The sequence below is a fragment of the Piliocolobus tephrosceles genome, chromosome 8 (assembly GCF_002776525.5).
Source record: "Piliocolobus tephrosceles isolate RC106 chromosome 8, ASM277652v3, whole genome shotgun sequence".
NCBI lineage: Eukaryota > Metazoa > Chordata > Mammalia > Primates > Cercopithecidae > Piliocolobus > Piliocolobus tephrosceles.
The window spans coordinates 87,294,525-87,316,085 of NC_045441.1; the positions used below are offsets into that span (position 1 = coordinate 87,294,525).

Below are 21,561 nucleotides of genomic sequence, written 5' to 3' on the forward strand. Positions count from 1 at the left end.
TGTAATTTACAAATTATTTAGCTGTGAAATTTAGCATGTGTGTCAAGTAGAGATGTCATTTAACTAATCTAATTTGTTTGATTTGTATTGATACATCTAATAATATGTATTTTATCTGGATTCAGTATGATATAGCAGTGAATTATTTACCAAGATAGAAAGTGACCAGCACTGTGGAGAAAAATGAATCAAGACAGGGAGCTCAGTAGTGGTGGGAGTGCAGTCATCAAATACTGTGGTCAGGAAAGCACTTCCTGAGAGAATATTTTCACAGATGCTTAAGCTAATCATGCAGATATCAGGAATATTTTTGCAGAAAGAACATCAAGTGCAAAGGCCCTGGAGTGAAAGTGTGTCTGGCATGTGTAAGGATCCTAAAGAAGATGGTATGGCTAAACAAATAGTGGGATGGAAGAAAGAAGAAAATTGACTAAATAGAGAGTTAACAGGAGGGAGGAGGGATCAGATCTTCTACTGCTGGCATTTAGTCTGAGTATTACGGGAATCCACTGAAGAATTCTGAGCACAGTCTGACATGATCTGACTCTCAGAATAATAGAATCATTGTAATTTGCATGTTGAGAATACACAGAAAGAAAGAGATCAAGAAATAGGGAGCCAAATTTGAGGCTATTGTAATAATTCATGTGAGAATTAATGGCCTGTGGCACAAAGTGATAGGAGTGGATACACATATATAGAGCCAACAAGATTTGCTGATGAGCTGAATATAAAGTGAGAGAGAAGTCAAAGATGATTCCATGGCTTTTGTGGTTTGGTTTTGTTTTGATGTGGTCTACAGGTGGAGGTACCATTAATTAAAGTGGGAAATCCTGTGGAAGAAGTAGTTTTGTGGAGAAGATCAAGCGGACATACTTTGTTTGAGAAGGCTATTAGACACCTAAGTGAGATGCCAAGAAGGCATTTGAGTACATTTATAACCCTGCAGTTCACGAAGATGTCAATTGGAGATACGAATTTGACCATTAACATATAGAAATTTTTAAATCTACAAGGCTGTGAAATAATTAAGGGATGAAGCAGAATTCAAAAGATTGGCTTCTGGTGTACTATCAAGTCAGGAGATGGGATAAAGGAAGAATTAACTGCAAAGTGAATTGAAGAGGAATGCCCAGGTATATAGGAGAAAAATTAGGAGTTATAATACAGAAGGCATTAAATGAAAAAAGTAAAAGGAAAGAGATAATCAGTGGTGTCAAAGTCAGCTAATACGTCTAGAGAGATGACAACTAAAAAGTAACATTAAATTTAACAGAGCTCACTGTTGACTTTGATAAAAGCGGTGTCTGAGTGTGCCAGCCAAAGCCCGATTAGGATGGATTCTTGAGAGCATGGGACTGGAGACAGTGACTATAGATAATTCTCTTAAGGAAATTTTTGATAATTGTGACATAGGCATTAGCTGGAGGAGCAAAGAGATCAAGAGACTTATTTTAATGCAAGAAATTACATATTTGTATTTTAATTGAAGTAATTAATCTAGAAGAAGAATAATTGATGATACAGGATACATTGCCGGATCATCTACATCTTACTGAAGAAAGTATTGATGAGATTATTTTCCCTAAAACAGGGTACATTTAGAACATGTATTAATAAAAGTGGCCTATTTTGCATAATAAAGTTCATTATCAGTTGCAACTATTGTCTAGAAAGGAAGCTAGGTTAAACATAAACAAATTTTCAAGGAGGAATGCTTAAGTATGATATAATGATACAGGCTGTAGGCACTATATATGTTTAGGAGATTAATATGTAAAGATTTGGAAACAAAAATACAGATAGATTAAATAATAACGCTAGGGTCACATAAGTAGATAATTTTTAAAAAACTGATGTTCAGATCTAAGTCCACTGTTTTTTAGTAAAACAGTGTTTGTATTATTAATATAACTTACCTGTATACTATCCCTTTATACGATAATAATTGAAATCCATTTAACATTGTATATGGAACATTGTTCTAAACACTACTGGTCTATGGAGCTTTACAGAGTGGTAGAGCGACACAATAATATAAGCTAATATATGATGCAGTATTGCCATGCAAACGTACAAGAAGCCTTCCTGGAATTAAGAAGATAAATAAAAATCACTAAGGGCTACAGTGATCATCTATGTACTCCTAGCAGGGTAAAAGAGAGCTCAGCCTTGAGGCACTTGGGTGATGTCTTTGTTTTTGCATAAATGTGGAAATAACTTTAAAAAGGGCATAGTTTGTCTAAAGACAATTTTTATTGCGATAAAATCCAGTCAACTATCTTTTGGTGGAAAACTCTTTTTGAATAGATCTTGTAAGCCACTGGTTTATTATTCTATAAACTATTGAGGAGCAAAAGTTTTTATGTGCAACTGCTCATTTCATAATTCAACTTCCCTAAATTTGGCTCTAATTTCTTGAGTCTTACTAAAGGAATTTTCACAGTGAGATTTTTTCATACATGTGTATAAATATAAATTCAATGGCAGTTTTAAAAATAATGTCATTAGGTCTTTTTTAAACAGAAGATTTGACAAACAATTCTCTGATTTCTTAAGAACTAGTAATATACAGTTTGCATTTTTGTAAGAATCCTTTAAACATACTGCTTTAATCCTACGAATTCAAAAGAGGCATAAATTAGAATGAAAGTCCTTTATACTTACAAAGATGGTCATAAAGCAGTTTATTTGACTAAAGCCACAGTGAGCCAGGCACAGTTTGGAAATTAAGATAAATACTTCAGTAATCCCGATGGAGTGGTGAAGTGGAAGAAGCAATAGAAGTGAACCTGTCTGTTGGAATATTCAGTGGAAATATAAGTAGAGACCTTTTGAAAAAGAATCTTGTTTATCTAAGTAATGCTAAACATTAAAATATAAAATATAGCTGTAATGGGTGATGGGGCTTAGAATCAGAAGATAAAGATAGGTTTGAGCTCTTTCTGTGACATGAACTGTCTATGCACCATTAGAATCGTAAATTGTCTTTCTGAGTCTAGGTTTTCTCATCTGGAAATTAAGTTCTTCTTGGGGATCAAATTAAATAATAAATGGGAAAGTTCCTCAGATGTTACAAACCACAAAATGAAGGTTGTGACAGATTTCAAAGACAGACCATACATGTTTATAATTAATTGAATATATAAAGAAAATTTAAGGTGTTTAAGAATATAATTGTAGTTTAGCATCTTGGGTAGAATTTTTGCTACCACAGTTAACAGCAAAGATATTTGAAATGAAAGTCTACAATGGATACTCATCTTGACACCGTTTTTTTTTTTCCCAAGTAAATGTGTGTTAAATTAATGTACTTCACTTCTTTGTTTGAAAAAAAGCTGAAGGGAAAAATCTTATATATCATTGGTTTAAACTAAACATTTCATTGATCACTTCTAGAAATTAAGGAATAAGCTAGCTAAGGATGTACAAATGTGACCAATTTAGAATTGTAAAAGAAAAAAAAAAAAAAACTTTGGCCACCTTGCATAAATTAACACACACCATGAGGTAAAGGTTTGAGAGAAATTCTAGTGTGAGGAAGAATGAAATAATTCAGCTCTTTAATGCAGGCAAGCTGAGAATAACAGGGGCACACTGTATTTATTTTAAAACTTTCTACTCCAGGTGTGGTTCAAACTGCAGTAGTGTCAGCAAAATCTGAAAGCTTGTTTGAAATGCAGAATCTCGGATATACTCTGTGACTTCTAAACAAAAATAACTGTATTTTAACAAGAATCCTTGAATGCATGTTACATCCTGAAAAGTAATGCTTAGGGATCTCCCCGATACCTGTGAAATATGGAGATTACAAAAGGAACCCCTTATGACTGCAAAACATTATCACAATTGGGTCTCTAAATAGCACTTCACTTCTCTAAATCATTAATAAGATGGTAATAAATCCTGATTTATATCGAAGATAGATAAACCAAGGCAAACAAAAATCACTAGTTTAAAATATTGTGAGTTAAAACTTTATTAGACTTATGTATAAGAGGTGGTGTTGAAATACAGAAATGATTTTGACATTATTCTTATCTTCTAGGGCTTCTAGTGTTTTTAAGGGACAAAATAACTACACAAAATAACTGCCAAAAGACCAGTGCCATAGTATAAATAAAACCAAAAGTTTAAAAGAATTTAGAAGAATTTGGATATGAAATTGAACTTTGAGCACTGGAGAAAGTTTAAAATTTATTCAATGAAGCATATGTTAGTATTGGAGTATTTTAATCATGAAATTGACCTAATTTAATGGTGATTGTGGGGAAAATGAAATAGGCAGCGTGATGTGGGAGATGCCGTTGGGAGAGTGGGTGTAGCAAAAGATAATTTATGAACCTTTTACAGTAATTTGGAGAAGTAGTAATATGATAGGCAATAAGAATAAATATTCAAGAAGGGAGAACAGAAAATTTGCTTGATAGACTCTATAAGGCTTTAAATTTAGCTGGATGTTTTGTGAGGTGGGGGTTAAATAGATTTTGAGTGATGGATTATATAAATGGGGGAAAGAAGAGCAAGGAAGAAAAACTAAAAGTGATTCAGAAATGTTGAGCCTCATGACTAGATAATTTCATTGAAGTCATTAAAATCAATGAGATCAGATGATTGGAGGAAAAACTGACAATACCTCGCAAGCAATGACAAATTCTAAACTGGAACACTTGGGAGAGATGATGGGGTTGTGGCTGTGTATTTTAAAGTCATCAGCAGAGAACTAACAATTTGTGGGAGAGAAACTATTTAAGGAAGATAATGCATAAATGGAAAGCATTTTTTCATTGCTTATACTCGCTGAATAGTACCTGAAATTCAGAACAATATTCCATGATGACATTTTTAAATTTCCCTCTTGAAGTATATGTGCAAGTTCTGATGCAAATTCTCTGCACTCCTTTACCAGGGTGATGCTCCTTGGGCAAGTGATTAAGAACTTTCATCTGGAGAAAAACTCGAGAAAAGTCTCACAGATGATTGGCATTTATTTGTTGTAGATGAAAAGCCAAACTGAAATTTTCTTGAATCTATGAAAATTGAATTTTAGATAAAATGTCACACTGAGTGGCCAGTATGATCAATGATCAATTATATATATATGTGTATGTATATATATATTCTGGCAAATTATTTTAAATTTCATAATAGCAAGAGAGAGGATGTGATTTGAACAGCTTCCAAGAAAAACAGAAGGCACATTCAAAGGCTTGGAAATACAAATGGTGATATGGTTTGACTGTGTTGCCACCCAAACCTCACCTTGAATTGTAGTTCCCATAATCCCCACATGTCCTGTGAGGGATCTGGTGGGAGGTAATTGAATCATGAGGGCAGTTTCCCCCATGCTATTCTCCTGATAGTGAGTGAGTTGTCAAGAGGTCTGATGGTTTTATAAACATCTGGCATTTCCCCTGCTTGCACTCATTTTTCATCCTGCTGCCCTGTGAAGAGGTGGGTTCCACCATGATTGTAAGTTTCCTGAGGCCTCCCCAGCCATACAGAACTGTGAGTTAATTAAACCAGTTTTTCTTTCTAAATTACCCAGTCTGGGGTATTTCTCCATAGCAGCTTGAGAACAGACTACTACAGATGGCATGAGACATCCCAACTATGACTCTCACAATTGAGAAGTTTCACATGTATCTTTTAACATTATTTTTGATATACATATACTTGACTTTAATTAATCGAATTAATTTTATAAAACAATACTGTTATAAAATAGTGTTATCTGTTTTATATTACACACATAACTTTTTGCTTTATTCCTTAATTTATAGGGATCTTACCTGGAGGAATTATTTGCTCTTGTCATATTTGTCTATTATTTAGAGTCAATAATAGATGTTGTATTCAGTTAAGACCTTCTGAGGTTTTTTACATTAAATGAATATACTTGATTGAAACAAGTACCAAATATGTGTGACATGGTGTTTCATTTTAAACATTCTTTGAAACTTGAAGAAGGAGAAATTCTGAATAACTTGAAGGAAGCTATGAAACAATTGTCAAAATAGTATCAATAGTATCAATCGTGCTCAGAATGATACTCTCAACTTTTTATCAGGAAGTTTATTCTATCGTGACATTGCTTTTCTTGAAATGTACCAGATATTTGTAACACTAACTTTTTTACAGGTCAGTAGAAAAAAAGATCACAGCAAAGCTTTTGAAAATGTAAAAGGACTCCTTCTTATTCAAAGTATGAATTTACTCCATAACTATAAATCATAAATGTCACAGTGATGGATTATATAAAGCATCCACTATTGAAAGCTGGCCAAATAAGAAGAAAATGTAATTTAAAAGTATGGATGTGACAGAAATACGACCGTGTATAATTGCCACACTCCTACTCCACAACCTGTCTTGGCAAGAACACAGGTCCCATGACATAATAAGTTTAATTTGTTTCTAATTTATGTTTCCCTATGTGATATCATCTGTTTTATTATTGATACAGATAATGTTCTAAGACCTAATGAACAGAATGATCTATAACATTCCATCACAGAAAAGCAAGAGAATTTGATTTGTTTGTGTTCTTTCTGATTTGGACTTGCATTTGCAAGGAGATAATGGTTAGCATGGACAGCATAATGATATCTAAGAGAGCATAATAATAACATAATCTACACCTGCAATTTTGAAGCAGTCTTTTGTAGCACTTTTAGATTTGACTAATATTTTTTCTTCATATGCTTTGAACGATTAGCTTTAAAGACTAAATGTACACAGTAGAGAATCATTGGTATTTTTGTGTTGGTAGAGGTGAATTATGAGGTATCTTGATAACCAGAATGTTTTCACATGATCTCAAGCCTCAGAAAACATATTGGAAGTCAGCTGATGCCAAGTTAAGATGAGCTAATTTTCCCAATATTAAATCTAAGGGAGAATCAGTGTCTTGCCTTGGACAAAAAGCTATAGTATTTCTGGAAGTTATGGGAAGAAGCTTTGAAGGCACTTCATAGAAATGATGCTCTGATAGTAACTTAGCATAAAAAGTCTGGAACTTTAGAGATCAGAGGAGAAATGCTGAATTTAGGGGGAAGGCAGAAGTAGAAAGGATGCTGAAAGGCTTAAAGAGAAACGTTTTTACTTAGACAGCTTTGTAGAGAACACACTGGAGATCTGACTACACTAAAGAAACCTAATAGCCCTATTGATAAAACTGCTATTTCCTGAAGGAAAAAGAAAAGTGGGTAGGGCAAGAATATGTGCTGAATATCCTGAGATGGCAGGGAAAGGTGATTGTATTTTGATCTGGATCTATTTTTAGTTGTAACATTTCTCTGCTGAGGAATTTTACTCTTTAGATTGGAATACATGGGAATTTAAGGTTCTCCAAAGCTGATTTTCTTTTTAGCCCCATGAATTTCTGTCTTTCATAAAATGTTCTTTAAGAGATGTGGGAAGCATTTTTTTCTTTTTTCTTTTTTTTTCTTTATCTATGTAGTCTTCTCGTGAGAGAAACTGACAACTCCACCCAGTTCGGGATCTCTGGCAATAAATGCAGGATTTCAAGGTTATAGGATCTTGTTCATTTAACACTCAAATACTGAGGAAGTCTGTGTTGCTTAATCCTAAATTTATTAGATTCAATATGACTCACCACTCCCTTCCTTTCTGGCGTGAAGAGGAAGAATATAGACCATTGGGTCAAATGTTTCCTCAGGCTGAATGAACAATTGTATTAAGGGACACTAAAAGGGAGACACAAAGAATTATTTTTAGAACAAAAGTATTTCAAATAAGAGCAGAGATTACCTAATCCTTAGCCTTCCCTTAAATAGGGGAGCATCTGGCCGTCAATTAGGAGATTCATTTTATTAGGCTTGCTAAAGGAAATATATACAAAAAGGTATTTCCATTTTACCATTAGAGGTACTTACTGGTCTACTACATTATATGGTTGTCCTTTGTCACAAGTATATTTTCATTTTTGTTGTAGATGAGCATTTTCTCTCCACTAGGCTGTGAGTTCCATGAGGACAGGAGTGTGTCAAACTTGTCATCAGTGTCTTTCCAGCATGTGCAGATACCTGGTGTTCTTAGACAAGTCAGTTATTGCCTGCAAAGGTCACATTTTAGGAGGGTAGTGACTCACTTTCTTGTGCTAGCAATGAGAAATTATTTTAGATATTATTAACTACATGTGGAAAACATATAATTTTCCCTGTGACTTCTGGTAAGATATCAAGAGGTGTTAATAAAGACACATGCAGAAACTCTTCAAAAAATACACACATACATACAAATGTGAAAATGTCATGTTGTTTACATGAAATTCCATCCTCAGACCCATTTCATTGTCCCATGATGGTTTACTGATAATGGGTCAAGAACATCTTCTCTGTGTCACCCACTCATCAAAATCCATAATATGCAATGATTTCTATATTTAGCCAAGTAGATAAATACAAAATCATGTCCTTGCTTCATTAATTTTAGAAATGATGAGATTGTAGATTTTTCCAAAAGTGTGTTGCTAGAGCAAAAGTGGGAATTTGAACATCTGTGAGATTAAGATTACAAACTGGGAACAAGGTAATAGGAGAATGCACTGCTAAAAGGAACAGTGAAAAAGAATTATGGTGGATTAGGTCAAAGGTTTAGGGAGATAGAACAAAGGAGTCATTTAGGAGGTAAGTGCTGCTGACATCCCGAGGAAGGGTGAGGCTGTTTAATCAAGCACAGAGCTGGCCTTCTCTCAATGGCACGTGTGAAGCAACACACTCACCCTTTTACCCAAGGGGAAAAATAAAAAAAACAAAGTTCCTGTCCAAAAAGCTTTAAAACTATGGACAATCTCAAAAATCACATGCCCAAAAATTTCCAGTTTAGAATTTTTTTAAAAAAGCTCCAAAGTATATTGCCAAATTATTAGTCTTCAACGTTGATGAGTTTGAACCCAGCAGAGCCAGCATCCATTTCTGATTTATGAAATCCACTGAGTGTCTTCGTTTTATGTGTTAAGATACAGACTCTAAAATTACTGATTTTTTTCAGTTTTGGTTAATAATCCTGTGGAAACAAAAATGTCTTTGTTTGGTTTGGCGGAAATGCAAGAAAGATAAGCTGGTTGGAAAAGAGGGAACCTGTTCCAATCCTTGTCCCAAAGTCTTTTCATAATGTGTGCGTCAGCCTAAGAAATTCTCATATGTAATGCCTAAATCTAATTATTTAATTTGGCTACAACAAATTGTTGAAGGATGTTTAATCGTTTTGCTGCTAGCATTGTCACAGGGCAATATTAAATCATTTGGAAATGATAATACCCCAGGTTAGTCACTATTTTTTCAGCTGTTTTTTCTTGTCAAGTTGGTTTGAAACTAAACCCCATAGAATTGGTTTTGATTAAAGAAAATAAAGCAAGTGGCTATATCAACTTTATATTTATTTTGCTCACTGTATAAGTAAAGACAGAAAATGACATAAACAGCTCTTAAACACCTTCTTCCTCTCATTGCCATAATTCAGGGACTCCCCACGTTTCAGAACCTCTGGATAGTCTTCCTGACCCCACCTTTCCCCGTTCTCACCCATCCTGAATAATTTAGCAAGACTTATCTTTGCAACATTCAGCTATAGTTGTTGCCACTTTTCTGAACAAAAAATTTTAGTAGCTTCCAATCACCTACATAATAACCAAAATCTTCAACCTGCCATCATAGGCTGTAATCATCTAGATGCTGCCTTTATGTCTAGTCTCAATTCTTTCCACCCCACATAGTCCCTATATTGCAGCAAAGCACATTTCCTCGGTTCTACAAATAATTATTAAGTACTGAATTTGTCTCAGACTGAGCTAGGTGCTGAGAATTCTAAGATAATTACACCATGGTCTTTGCCCTGAGAGAGGTCACACTCCAGAGTAGGAGATATATTAGAAGTGCAGTATGTATGTGCAACCTGGAGTAACATGTGCCCCTGTACAGCCTAGTGTTCATTCTGCCTGGAAAAAATTTTTCTTTATGTGTTTCCTCTCAAAATTCTATCTGTCTTTCAAGGCTGTGCTCAAATGTCACCTCCTTTTAGAAGGTGTATAAGTAATTATCTGAAAGGTTTAACATTTTATATATACTTTTATTAGAATTTATTTCACATATGTTGTGTTTTATATACATAACTGTTTCCACACTGATCTGTGAGCCCCTTGCAAACAAGGCTCACTAATCCCACAATCTTAACACCATACTCAACATTTAATACACACTAAATACTTCTAAATATATGTGGCTTTAATAGCATTTTAATATTATTCCATTATCATAAAAAATGCAGAGATGTTCTCATCTTACTAATTCTGATTTAATGGAAGATAAGATATATGATTTTAAAATATATCTTATTTGGCCCAAAGCAGAGTTTAATAATCATACTCAAAATAATATTTATTGATTTTTCCTGTCTACCAAGCATGGTTCTAAGAACTTTATATAAATTACCTCCTTTAATCATCATGAGAACTACGAGTTGGGAAATATTATGATTTCCTTTTTATACATTTTGTATAGACTTCTAAAAATACATCATCATCACTGTAATGACTGATAGATACGTAGCACTTACTATGTGCCAGACACTATTCATAATGCTGATCATGTATTAACTCGTTTATTCCTCACACCAACATGGCTTATTACATCGTTTCTGCTTTTGTCCTCACTTTATAGACGAGGAAACTGAGGCACAGAGAGGTTAAGTGACTCGTTCTAGATTACACGGCCAGTGAGTTGGGAGGCAGGATAATGCCCTGATGGCCTGGACCTAAAGTTCATGCTCTTACTCATTATGAGAAGTAATATTTCATTTTGTAATTAACAATGCAATGCATGGTTCAAAATAATTGAATATTATTCATAGGCACTTGAAACAATAAGGATTTCGATTATATAAACTACTTATTCTACTAGTTGGGTCAAAATAAACCCCTGGGAATGCTTTTACATACTTTTGATTTTGCTGATTTCAGTCTTTGTTAAATGAGGGAAATTACATGGAAGGCAACTGCCTGATTGAAATAAGGTTTGTGTGAAATGCATTTTCTCATTAAGGCTTTAGATTACATTTGTTTACCTTTTGTCTTGGTTCCATTCTTCTCTTCTCAATTCTACTTTACAATCAGTGTGACGTGTCTATTGGATATTATCCCTGCATTCGGAACTGCTATAAAATATTACACCATTCGGTCTCTAGTCTGAAAAATGATTAAAGTTATATTTAGCTTAATAGAAAAGTAATTAGTATCAATTTCAGACTTCTATCCAATGTACACAAAGCATGATCCATAAATGTTAGTGAGACATTTATGTTAGGTAAAGTCACGCTCATTTGAGATTTCAAATATCATGTCTTCTTCAGCATTCTGCCTTTTGCTCTGTAAAATCTAAGACAAAATCCAGCTTAGAAACTAAGGGAAATAACATTTAACCATTATAAAGTAGAAAAAAGAAGGAAGAAAAAGCTAAAAAATATGAAATAATAATAAAGCCCATTGTTGGTAGATGGAATATACAGCCATTGTATTTAAGGGACTCAAATATCATTTTTACAGAGGTTAAAACTGCCATGATACTTTTTAGAATTATCTTGGTGCCTATATCCTAGACATTATCTCTTTTTATCTTTCTCATCAATTAATGATAAGCTACTTTTAAATAATGAATTGGTTAAAAGTCAGATAGCACATAATGAGCTTTAATAAAGTGATGAATATTAGTACCTTATTAGCATTCATTATTCTAGGATTTAAAAATAAGATGATATTGTAAGTACCTGAGGCAAAATCTAGTGAAAGGATCTGGATAACTTATAGGAGTCTTGTACATATTACAATTATAAATAAAACAAAGAATTGGGAAGTGTCAAAAAAAAAATTAAGACTGCAGAATCCAATTCAATTATCAACTTTGCTGCTACGTAGTTTTGTAACTTTAGGGCATGTGACTTTACCTCAAAACGATTAAAGAGCTTGATTTGTATAATTATGCTTTTGCATTAATTTAATTTCAAGGCCCATTCTAGCATTACATTTTTGATATTACTGGATTACTGGTTCAGGGTCGTATCTCTTTCAGAGTACATTTTCTGGGGTGCAGTTTCTTTACATCTTCTTTCTGCACATACGAAATAGAAAAAGTTTAGTTCTTCAAACACAGGCATCAATCTAAATACTATCAAAAGTAGGATGGGCAAAAGACAAGCTGCAGATTGGAAAAAATATTTGCAAAATAATATATCTGATAAAAGACTGTAACCCAAAATATACAAAGAACTATTAAAACTCAATGATAAGAAAACAAACAACCTAATTTTTTAAAATGGACAAAAGGCCTTAACAGACATCTCACCAAGGAAGGCATACAGATGGCAAATAAGCATATGAAAATATGCTACATATCACATATCATCAACGAAATACACATTGAAACAATAAGATACTGCTACACACCTATTGGAAAAGCCAAAATCGATAACATTGATACCACCATATGCTAATGAAGATGGAGCAAAAGAAATTCTCATTCATTGCTAGTGGAAACGCAAAGTGGTACAGACATTTTGGAAGCCAATTTGGCAGTTTCTCACAAATCTAAACAGAAGACCCAACAATCATGCTCCTTAGTATAATATTTACTCAAAAAAGGTGAAAACTATGCGTATTAGTCCATTTTCACACTGCTGATAAAGACATACCCGAGACTGGGTAATTTATAAAGAAAATGAAGTATAATGGACTCACAGTTCCACGCGGCTGAGGGGCCTGGCAATCATGGCCGAGCGCAACAGGCCTGTCTTCAACAGCGGCAGGCAAGAGAAAGTATGAGCCAAGTGAAAAGGGTTTCCCCTTATAAAACCATCAGATCTCGTGAGACTTATTCACTGCCTCCAGAACAGTATGGGGAAACCACCCCCATGATTCAATTATCTCTGACCGGGTCCCTCCCACAACATGTGGGAATCATGGAAGCTACAACTCAAGATTAAGATTTGGGTGGGGACACAGCCAAACCATATCAGTATGTCCACACTAAAACCTAAACACATGTGTTTATGGAAGCTTTATTCATACTTGACAAAACTTGGAAACAACGAAGATGTCCTTCAGTAGGTAAAAATTTAAATAAACTGTGGTACATCCAGGAAATAAAATATTAGCACTAATAAAGGATGAGCTATCAAGCCATGAAAACATGGAGCTAACTTAAATGCATATTACTAAGTGAAAGAAGCCAATCTGCAAAGGCAACATATTGTTTGGTTTAAACTATGTGACATCCTGTAGCAAGCTGAACTTTGGAGACAGAAAAAATTAGTTATTGCCAGGGAGAGGGGTGGGGGAGAAGGATGAACAGGTGGAGCACAGACAATTTTTAAGGCAGAGAAGGTACTCTATATGATACTGCAGTGGTTGAAACTTGTCATTATTCCTTTGTCGAAATATATAAAATATACAACACCAAAATTAAACCCTAAAGTAAACTATGAAGTTTGAATGATTAATATGTGCCATTGTAGGTTTATTGATTGTAATATGTGCCATTGTAGGTTATTGATGGGAGAAGCTATGAATGTGTGGGATAAGAGGTATATGGGAAATTTCTGTATCTCCCTCTCAGTTTTGCTATGAACCTAAAACCGCTCCAAAAAAAGTGTATTTTTTTAAAAGTAGGAAAAAAATGCTAAGAGATTTATGACACACTTGATTTGATGTTTACTTTGTACACATTAATTAATTTTATAGGTTTGCAAATATTGATATAGATAGATGCTTTAAATGATAAGAATATGAATATAGGGTTGTAAAATATTTTGTATTTAACTTTTTATGTATTTACGTGTTTTATATTCATTTTAATACTGTGTATTTTTCACACATAAATATTGTGTTAAAGTACAAATATATTACATCTATTTCTAAATAATTATGATGAAAACCGTAATTACATATAGCTATATTGGCCCTTTTATGCTGTATGTATTCATTTACAAAGTGGGACAATATGTATATTTAGGCAAGTAAATATTTTGCTTATTACTAATTCTTTCTTTCTTTCTTTCTTTCTTTCTTTCTTTCTTTCTTTCTTTCTTTCTTTCTTTTCTTTCTTTCTGTCTCTCTCCTTCCTTCCTCTTTCTTTCTTTCTTTCTTTCTTTCTTTCTTTCTTTCTTTCTTTCTTTCTTTCTTTCTTTCTTTCTTTCTTTCTTTCTTTCTCTTATTTTTCTCTTTTACTTTTCTTTTTCTTTCTCTCTTTCCTTTCTTTCTCTCTTTTCTCCTTCCTTCCTTCTTTCCTTCCCTTCCTTCCTTCTTTCCTTCCCTTCTTTTTTTCTTTCTTCTTTCTTCTTTTTTTTTTTTTTTTTTTTTTTTGCTTTCCATAGACTTGCTGCTTTCAAATAGCTGTATTCCCTTTTTGGGTTCATCAGAAGGACTGGATTTTCAAACTCTTCTGTTAGATGAGGAAAGAGGCAGGCTACTCTTGGGAGCCAAAGACCACATCTTTCTACTCAGTCTGGTTGACTTAAACAAAAATTTTAAGAAGGTCAGTATATTTATGTATGCATTTGGTTAAGTTCATTTACTTTCATCTTTCTTCTTCTCCCGTTTTGTTTTGCTTTGTTTTAAGGGACGCAATGTCAAATGCAGTGCATCATGTACATGTCAAAAAGTAGCATACTTGAAGAATATATTGCCTCTGATACACATTCTGGATTTTTATGGATTTAAGTACATATGCATGTTCTTTATTAAGAGTGAGTTAATATAATAAAAGCCTTGAAAATATAAATGAAAACATCAAAAATTAGTTAATGTACATTAGGCTGTATAATAGAAATGCAAAGTTTGAGATTGAAGAAATGACAAATGAGTTATACATCAAGAATGAATATATCCATAACAATAGTTGTACAATTAAATTTGATTAACTTTCAGTTCACAAATAAGCATACTTTCAAATGATAATGTGGCTATAATAACAAACACCATACTGCTTTTTCCACACTCTCATTTCACATCTGAATAGGTTTCTCTTACAAGTCAATCACTCTCAGCAAGTATAGATAAATAATCTCCCAACTATGAGTTCATTAAGACAATCTTATCATGACAAAGAAACATACACTAGTAATTTAAAAATCAAAAGGCAATTACTACCATGTCCTACATTTTCAACTACCAGTGTGAAACCCGGAGGAAAGGGTGCCACACTTTAGATGTCGTCTACTAACTTGTACTTTAGCAAATATCAGTATCTATGTAAGCAGAGATAGATGCTAAGACTGGCAGAGATTGAATGGCTGATAAGATTACATAATATCAGATCTCTTCTGCATCTTTGAGACATCTTCTATTGTCTTTTTAACCCATCTTTTTCAGAAGTATTGAAAAAAAAAAGACTAGGAGCAATTACAAGGTTTACATCCAATAGTTACCAATATTGAGTTCTTCTTCTTCAAAGAGAATTGTTTATAGGCCATCCTAGGACTTTAGACTTTGAAGCTACATATAGTATTCATCTACAATGACCGCTTTAACTCTCTAATTGTGAGATTTAATAGCCAAATATCAGTTGCTCAATTATTTTAGAATTATTTATTCTCAGGGCTTTAGTCTACACAAAACATTTATCTTAATATGCAGTAATATTACTTACTTAATTTCTGAAATAGAACAATGTTACTTGGTTTTTAATCAATTAACTTTTAAGTAGTTCTTTCACACATTTTTAAGGTCTGCTAAAGGAACAGGAGTTATTGCTTATAAAGGCTCATACTTAGTAAAAAAATTATTTCTGCAAATGTATACACATACATTTCATGTAATCTGTGTTTTCAGATGAAAAATTGAGGGCTAAAATACTGCTAGCAATTGTTTTTGACTTCTGTTAATCCAAACACACTAAGAAGCTCATATGATTATCTTTAAAAAAATTAAAGTTATCTGGTAGCCTGGATATTGTTTAATGTAAAATAAAATAAGCAGTTGATTATGTACTAGAATTTGAAAGTTTGTCCTCCATTCTAACCTAACATTATAGCTCCTTTCTATTTTTTTCTTAAGGCTGTATTTTTTTCTTCAAGAATTTTGTTTAAAAATACTGATACTCCTAGCATGAGCCAATCGATGGCATCAAGTGACATCTTAATTTTCACTAAATATCTTAGCAGGGGATGACATGTTTTATGAAAGTGGCCAAGGAAAAAAATCTTAGTTAACTTTGCAATTTTGCTTTAAGAGATGCCACATAGCTTAAAAGGCGTTTTTTCCAAATATGTCTCAGTTTTACTATACTAGAAAAAGCAATTCATACTTTTAAGGGAATTTGTTCTTTTTCTGTTCTCTGCCTTCAGGGATTGGAAGAAAAGGTCCCTTTATCTGAACTGAGTGTATTAGATCATTGCTTAAAATAAATTCTTATAGCATAACTTCCTGCTGTGACTATTTTAAGCAAATCTTTCTTTGGCGATGTTTCATGCATGAAGTGTGCTAATATTTAATAAAGTAAATGTTTATGAAGTATCAATTTATCTTATGATAATCATTAAAATAAAGTTATTTGAATACATTATAAAATTAGATGTTGTCTACATAACTGATATTTCTTTATATCTCTATAAAATGTATAATTCATAAGGGGATTATGTATGCAAAGGTAATAATTTATATTATTTAGGTATCTACCATTCCAATTTATATAAATCACTCCATTGCTAAGGATACTCCACAGTAGCACATAAGTGTCAAAATGTAGTACTTTAGCAGTGTTTAGACCCACTTGGTTTGCACTGGCTCAGTGCCCCTCGGCAAAGATCCAAACTCTCCTGCGGAGGAAACCACACATGTTGGGACTCTAAGGGTCTAAAGGCTGTCCTTTGTACTCTTTAGGGTTAAAGCAACCTACAACATACAATTGAGTTATCAGTGACTGGTTGGGGTTTTTTCCCCCTTGGAAAGTTTAAAAAAAAAATCTGTAGAAAATACTCGAAGTTAGAAAAATTTACAATATATATGAACTTTGAGGTTTTGTACAAACAAGGCTGTGCCTCTTGAAATAAAGGCCATTATCATTCATATTTGCCATGGGCATTTAGCGTAGAATCAGCAGAAATTATAGCAAAATCATTCACAAAATGCATTTTGTAATAATTATTTAATAATACCTTTTTACTATCTTTACTGTTGTTCAGACTAGATTTTGAGTCTACTAGAGTGAATAGTGCAGGTATATAATTAGTAAATATTTGACAAATAAATGATCGCAGAAGAAGAAAGTCATAATTAATTAGAATTTTGGGGAATATTTCCACTATCTAGAAAATAAAAATTAAGTAGACTGAGTTGTTTTTTTGTTTCTGTTTTTTAAATTCTCTGGCATTTAAAGAAGATGGATGAGATTATGACCTTCTTTTTGTCTTTTCTGAATTTTTTTTTTGAGAGAAAGGACTATTTCTATAGGGATTTAGACTTAAAAGCAAGTATAAGCACACATTGCAAGGATGTGACACCTCACAACTTAATTATTCCGAAGTTAAACGATTTCAAATTTGGTCCGTAAGGCCTTTCTTCAGCTAGGGAATACTCGTGGACTCCTTCTCTGGGACGGGGTCTGGAAAGATGATGCTTATTGATTTGACGGTCCCTTCCTCCAACACTAAATCAAAATGGAGCAATCAACCACCCAGAAGTGATCACATTGCGAGAGAAGGACATGGATCTAGAACGGTATTTGCCATTTCCGACACTTTTGTGTAGGTTGAGTTTCTCCAGAAGCCAACTCTGAGATGAAGATTATATCATCAGAGAGTGTTCTTGGAATCAGCCCAGTGGGAGGAAAGCTAGGAAGCAGTATTAGGCAAAAGGAGATTTGAGCTGTGACACAGTCCCATCAAAAGCCTCAGCTGACAAGCCAAGCTGATAATGTGGCAAATATTTCAATATATTTTTCTAGTGTGAGTGATAATACCATTTTTAACTTAGTTTATCCTTTTCTCCTATCTAATCTGTTCACCACAACCATAAGAGTTATCGTCACAAATTTAAAAGTCTGAATGTGTCTCACTCACTTATACAACTCTGGCAGTTTTTCCTAGCAACTTGAATAAACTCCAGGCTTCTTAGCATTGACTTTTTTTTTTTTTCTTTTTTTATTATACTTTAAGTTCTAGGGTACATGTGCATAACGTGCAGGTTTGTTACATATGTGTAATTGTGCCATGTTGATGTGCTGCACCCATCAACTCCTCAGCACCCATCAACTCATCATTTACATCCTTTTAAGTCTCTTCCTAGCGCATTTCCACCCTGTTTCCAGTCTCACCGTTAACTATTCTTCGTTGTTCTCTCACATGCACTCTATTTTCTGCTTCTCTCTCCCCATCCCTCTCTTTCTACTTTACTCAAAGCATCCTGTTTATTCTTCATAAAGAATTTACTATCAATTTCTGTGCCTTTTCTAAAACTTCCTGGATTTCACTTTCTTGCTCATTTCACTGCTCTTCATTCTTGAAAGACTTTATCAAATTATATTCTTTTGCTCTCTAAGGCTTCACCTTTTGTTCTCCAAGGCTTCACCTCACCCTTGGGAAATTTAAGTGTTCTTTACGTTTACTGGGGCATTTTGTATATTTATGTCAATGTCAGATGTCCTAGCTGATAGTGTTGTCAGTATTGATTTGTGTCAGTATGTCTTCATCCACATTATACATTCCAAGAATAAGGGGATAATCTTTTATGCACTTCTGATTCTCTTTTAGCACACTGCACAATGTCTGATACATAAAATACACTAAGTGGTGTGTTTCTCTAATTTTTTTGAATTTGTGATTTTGTTAGTTTTCCTTTTTTTGAGTAAGAAACCACTCTATTGCTTTTATTAATTAGCATGGAATAGCTAGCTAACAGAAAAAAAGACACCTAAATTTGAATTAAAAAATAAGAAAATTTGCCATACAATATAAATATGTCCAGAGTTTGAGTGACTACAAAGGTGAAAATATCATCTGCTTAGTGATGTTATCGAGGACCCAGTTCTTTCTCTGTCAGCCATCCTTGGGGTTGGCATTATCTTTAGGCTGGTAGCAAATGGCTGCCACAGTTTTCATGGGTCACATCCAGACAAAGAAATATAAATGGAAAAATAGATAATCACTTATACCTCTTTTTTAGGAACAAAAATACTTTTGTAAAACCCTTTCTTTCATCTCATTGGCCAGAAATATATTAGTTTCAACTCTCAAACTTGCATGGAAAGGAGGGTAACTATAAGGTGATTATGTCAATCACCTCAATTTGAAGGAGTATTTAGGAACAAAACACTTTGAATACAGCATTTACAGAGAGGGAGCAGAAAATAAACTTTCTTTAAAAATTAATTGACTTAGAAGACTGATTTTTTCTTTTTCAGTTTAACACAGGTAACGCAAGGGAAACATAAAAGTTTTCTCAGCCAAACAAAAAGAAGAGGATATATTGCCTATTTGGAAAGACTTATAAAGATTAGCTAGTTCTACAAGAAAATTATCTGGAAGAATTTATTATTCTTTCAGTAGATGGCCTCGGAAGGTATTTGTTGCCAGTAAAAATCCTAAAAATGATGTAGTTTTTTCATCTTGTGTAGTAAAAATTGAAAAATTTGCTAATCCTCATAAATAATTATTTTCCTTCACAAGAGTTTATTTGCCTCTGCAAAAGTTTTCTCTGTCTTGATTTAATATAAACTTCATGAAATCTGGTCTGCTGCAAATCTTTTTAATTATGGTAGTATCATGTAAGTTTTCTCCCTTTAATATTTTGACTGTTTTGGGGGGCTGACTTTGATGAGAAAGAGTGGATTGTAACTTAGTTCAAAGACTTACATAATATGTTATTCTATAATCATAGTATTTAGCATCATATGCTAATTATTTAATGTACAGAGAACACATTTTTAAAAAATCCAATAACTACATATGACTTAAGCACCATTTAATATATATCTTAGTGTAATTATAAATAAAATAATGCTGCTTTTCTTGGTTTGGTTTTGTCAGTCTCTGCAGCCGAAACAACTGATACGCATTATAGAAATAAAACTTGGGATACTTTATAAGTGACTACACTTTGAATAGCTTTTCTTTTGCCCTTCTACTTGAGCCAGCATTTCTTTTTCATTTGGTTCAACAAAAATCCATTGAGTAACTATTATTATCACTAAGCATAGTAATAGAATATAAAACTCAGAACTTGTCATTGCTCAAATCCTAGTTAGGGCAATAAGGCATAATACAGTTACAAGGAAAGTTAGAAAATTTTAAATGTCCAAAATAATAAGACAGATCACACATGGTAGAAACCCAGAGAGAGGAAAACAGTTACATGTTGTTCAGGGTTTTGAACTAGCACAAGATGGATGAGTAAAATTTGGATTAATGTTAGCTGGTTAGTTTAAAATGTTTGCATTTAAATTTTGAACTTGGGGTTTGTTGTTTCCTTGTTGTTCAGTTTGAATGTGGAAATATATGTTTGAAAAATGGAGCAGAAGAGAGTCTATTCTCTATTCTGTATGTAGATTTCTCACTTGATCTTAGCCAAAAGGCTGAGAAACGATTGTATGTAGATTTCTCATAGTTTAAATTAAGGGAGCTGCATTTTCCTGCCCCAGCCCTTAACAGCCTACTCCATCTCCTTAGTTAGAGGAAGTATATAAAAGATGAACCTTTAATAGTCCTTCAGAAAGGTGGTCAACTGTGAATAGACATTTATATCTATTTATCATTCATTTACAAGTGATGCATTAGAAGCCTGTTCAGTGTAGATATTATAATAATGAATGTATTTGACATTTGTACAATATGATTTAAGGACCCATGGTTTCCAAACAAATGATTCGAAACTACATAGTAACTGTCAGTTTGACTACAAGTGAACATTCTCTACTTCAGCCAGCCTTAAGTAGTCCTAGCAATAATTCATATAAAATCCAGAGCCCTCTCTATGTAAACTTCAGGAATAATGTATACAAACTGAAAGTCTTCCTCTCCCTCTTTCTCACTCTTTTTTTTTTTTAATGGAGTCATAGTTGATGGTAAAAAAAATATATCCAATACTCTCTGTTTGGTTATGTTACTTAGTTGGACTTCTGAGTTAATGAATTATTGGGATCCGTCCATATGAAAATGTTACTTATTTTGGAAGCAGTTCAGACCTGCAGGGATGGAACGAGTCTCTAAACTAGTATGAAAGCAAAGGGTCACAAAGAGAATGACATATGACCTACCAAGCTGAGTACTGCTTTTGTGTCTATATTATTCAAGGATTTCTGTGTTGGCTTGCTTGCTTTCTCCTTCCTTCTCTTCCTCCCTTCCTCCCTTCCTTCCTTCCTTCTTTCCCTTCCTCCCTCCCTCTCTCCCTCTCTCTCCTTCTCTCTCTTTGTTCGTTTTCTTTCTCTTTCTTTCTTTCTTTCTTTCTTCTCTCATCCTTTCCTTCCTTCCTTTCTTCCTTCCTTCATTTCTTTCCTTCTTTCTTTCTTTCTCTTTCTTTCTTTCTTTCTTTCTTTCTTTCTTTCTTTCTTTCTTTCT

The 21,561-nt window shown here is 33.5% G+C and overlaps 1 protein-coding gene across 1 annotated transcript in view; it reads left to right on the top strand.

Annotated features, from left to right (window-relative positions):
- Positions 1-21,561, top strand: part of SEMA3D (semaphorin 3D) — a 162,157-nt gene that overhangs the window by 40,745 nt on the left and 99,851 nt on the right. Inside the window, exon 3 of the mRNA XM_023226655.2 lies at positions 14,386-14,546. Coding sequence (XP_023082423.1) covers positions 14,386-14,546 — 161 coding nt within the window. The remainder of the gene's footprint in view (positions 1-14,385; positions 14,547-21,561) is intronic.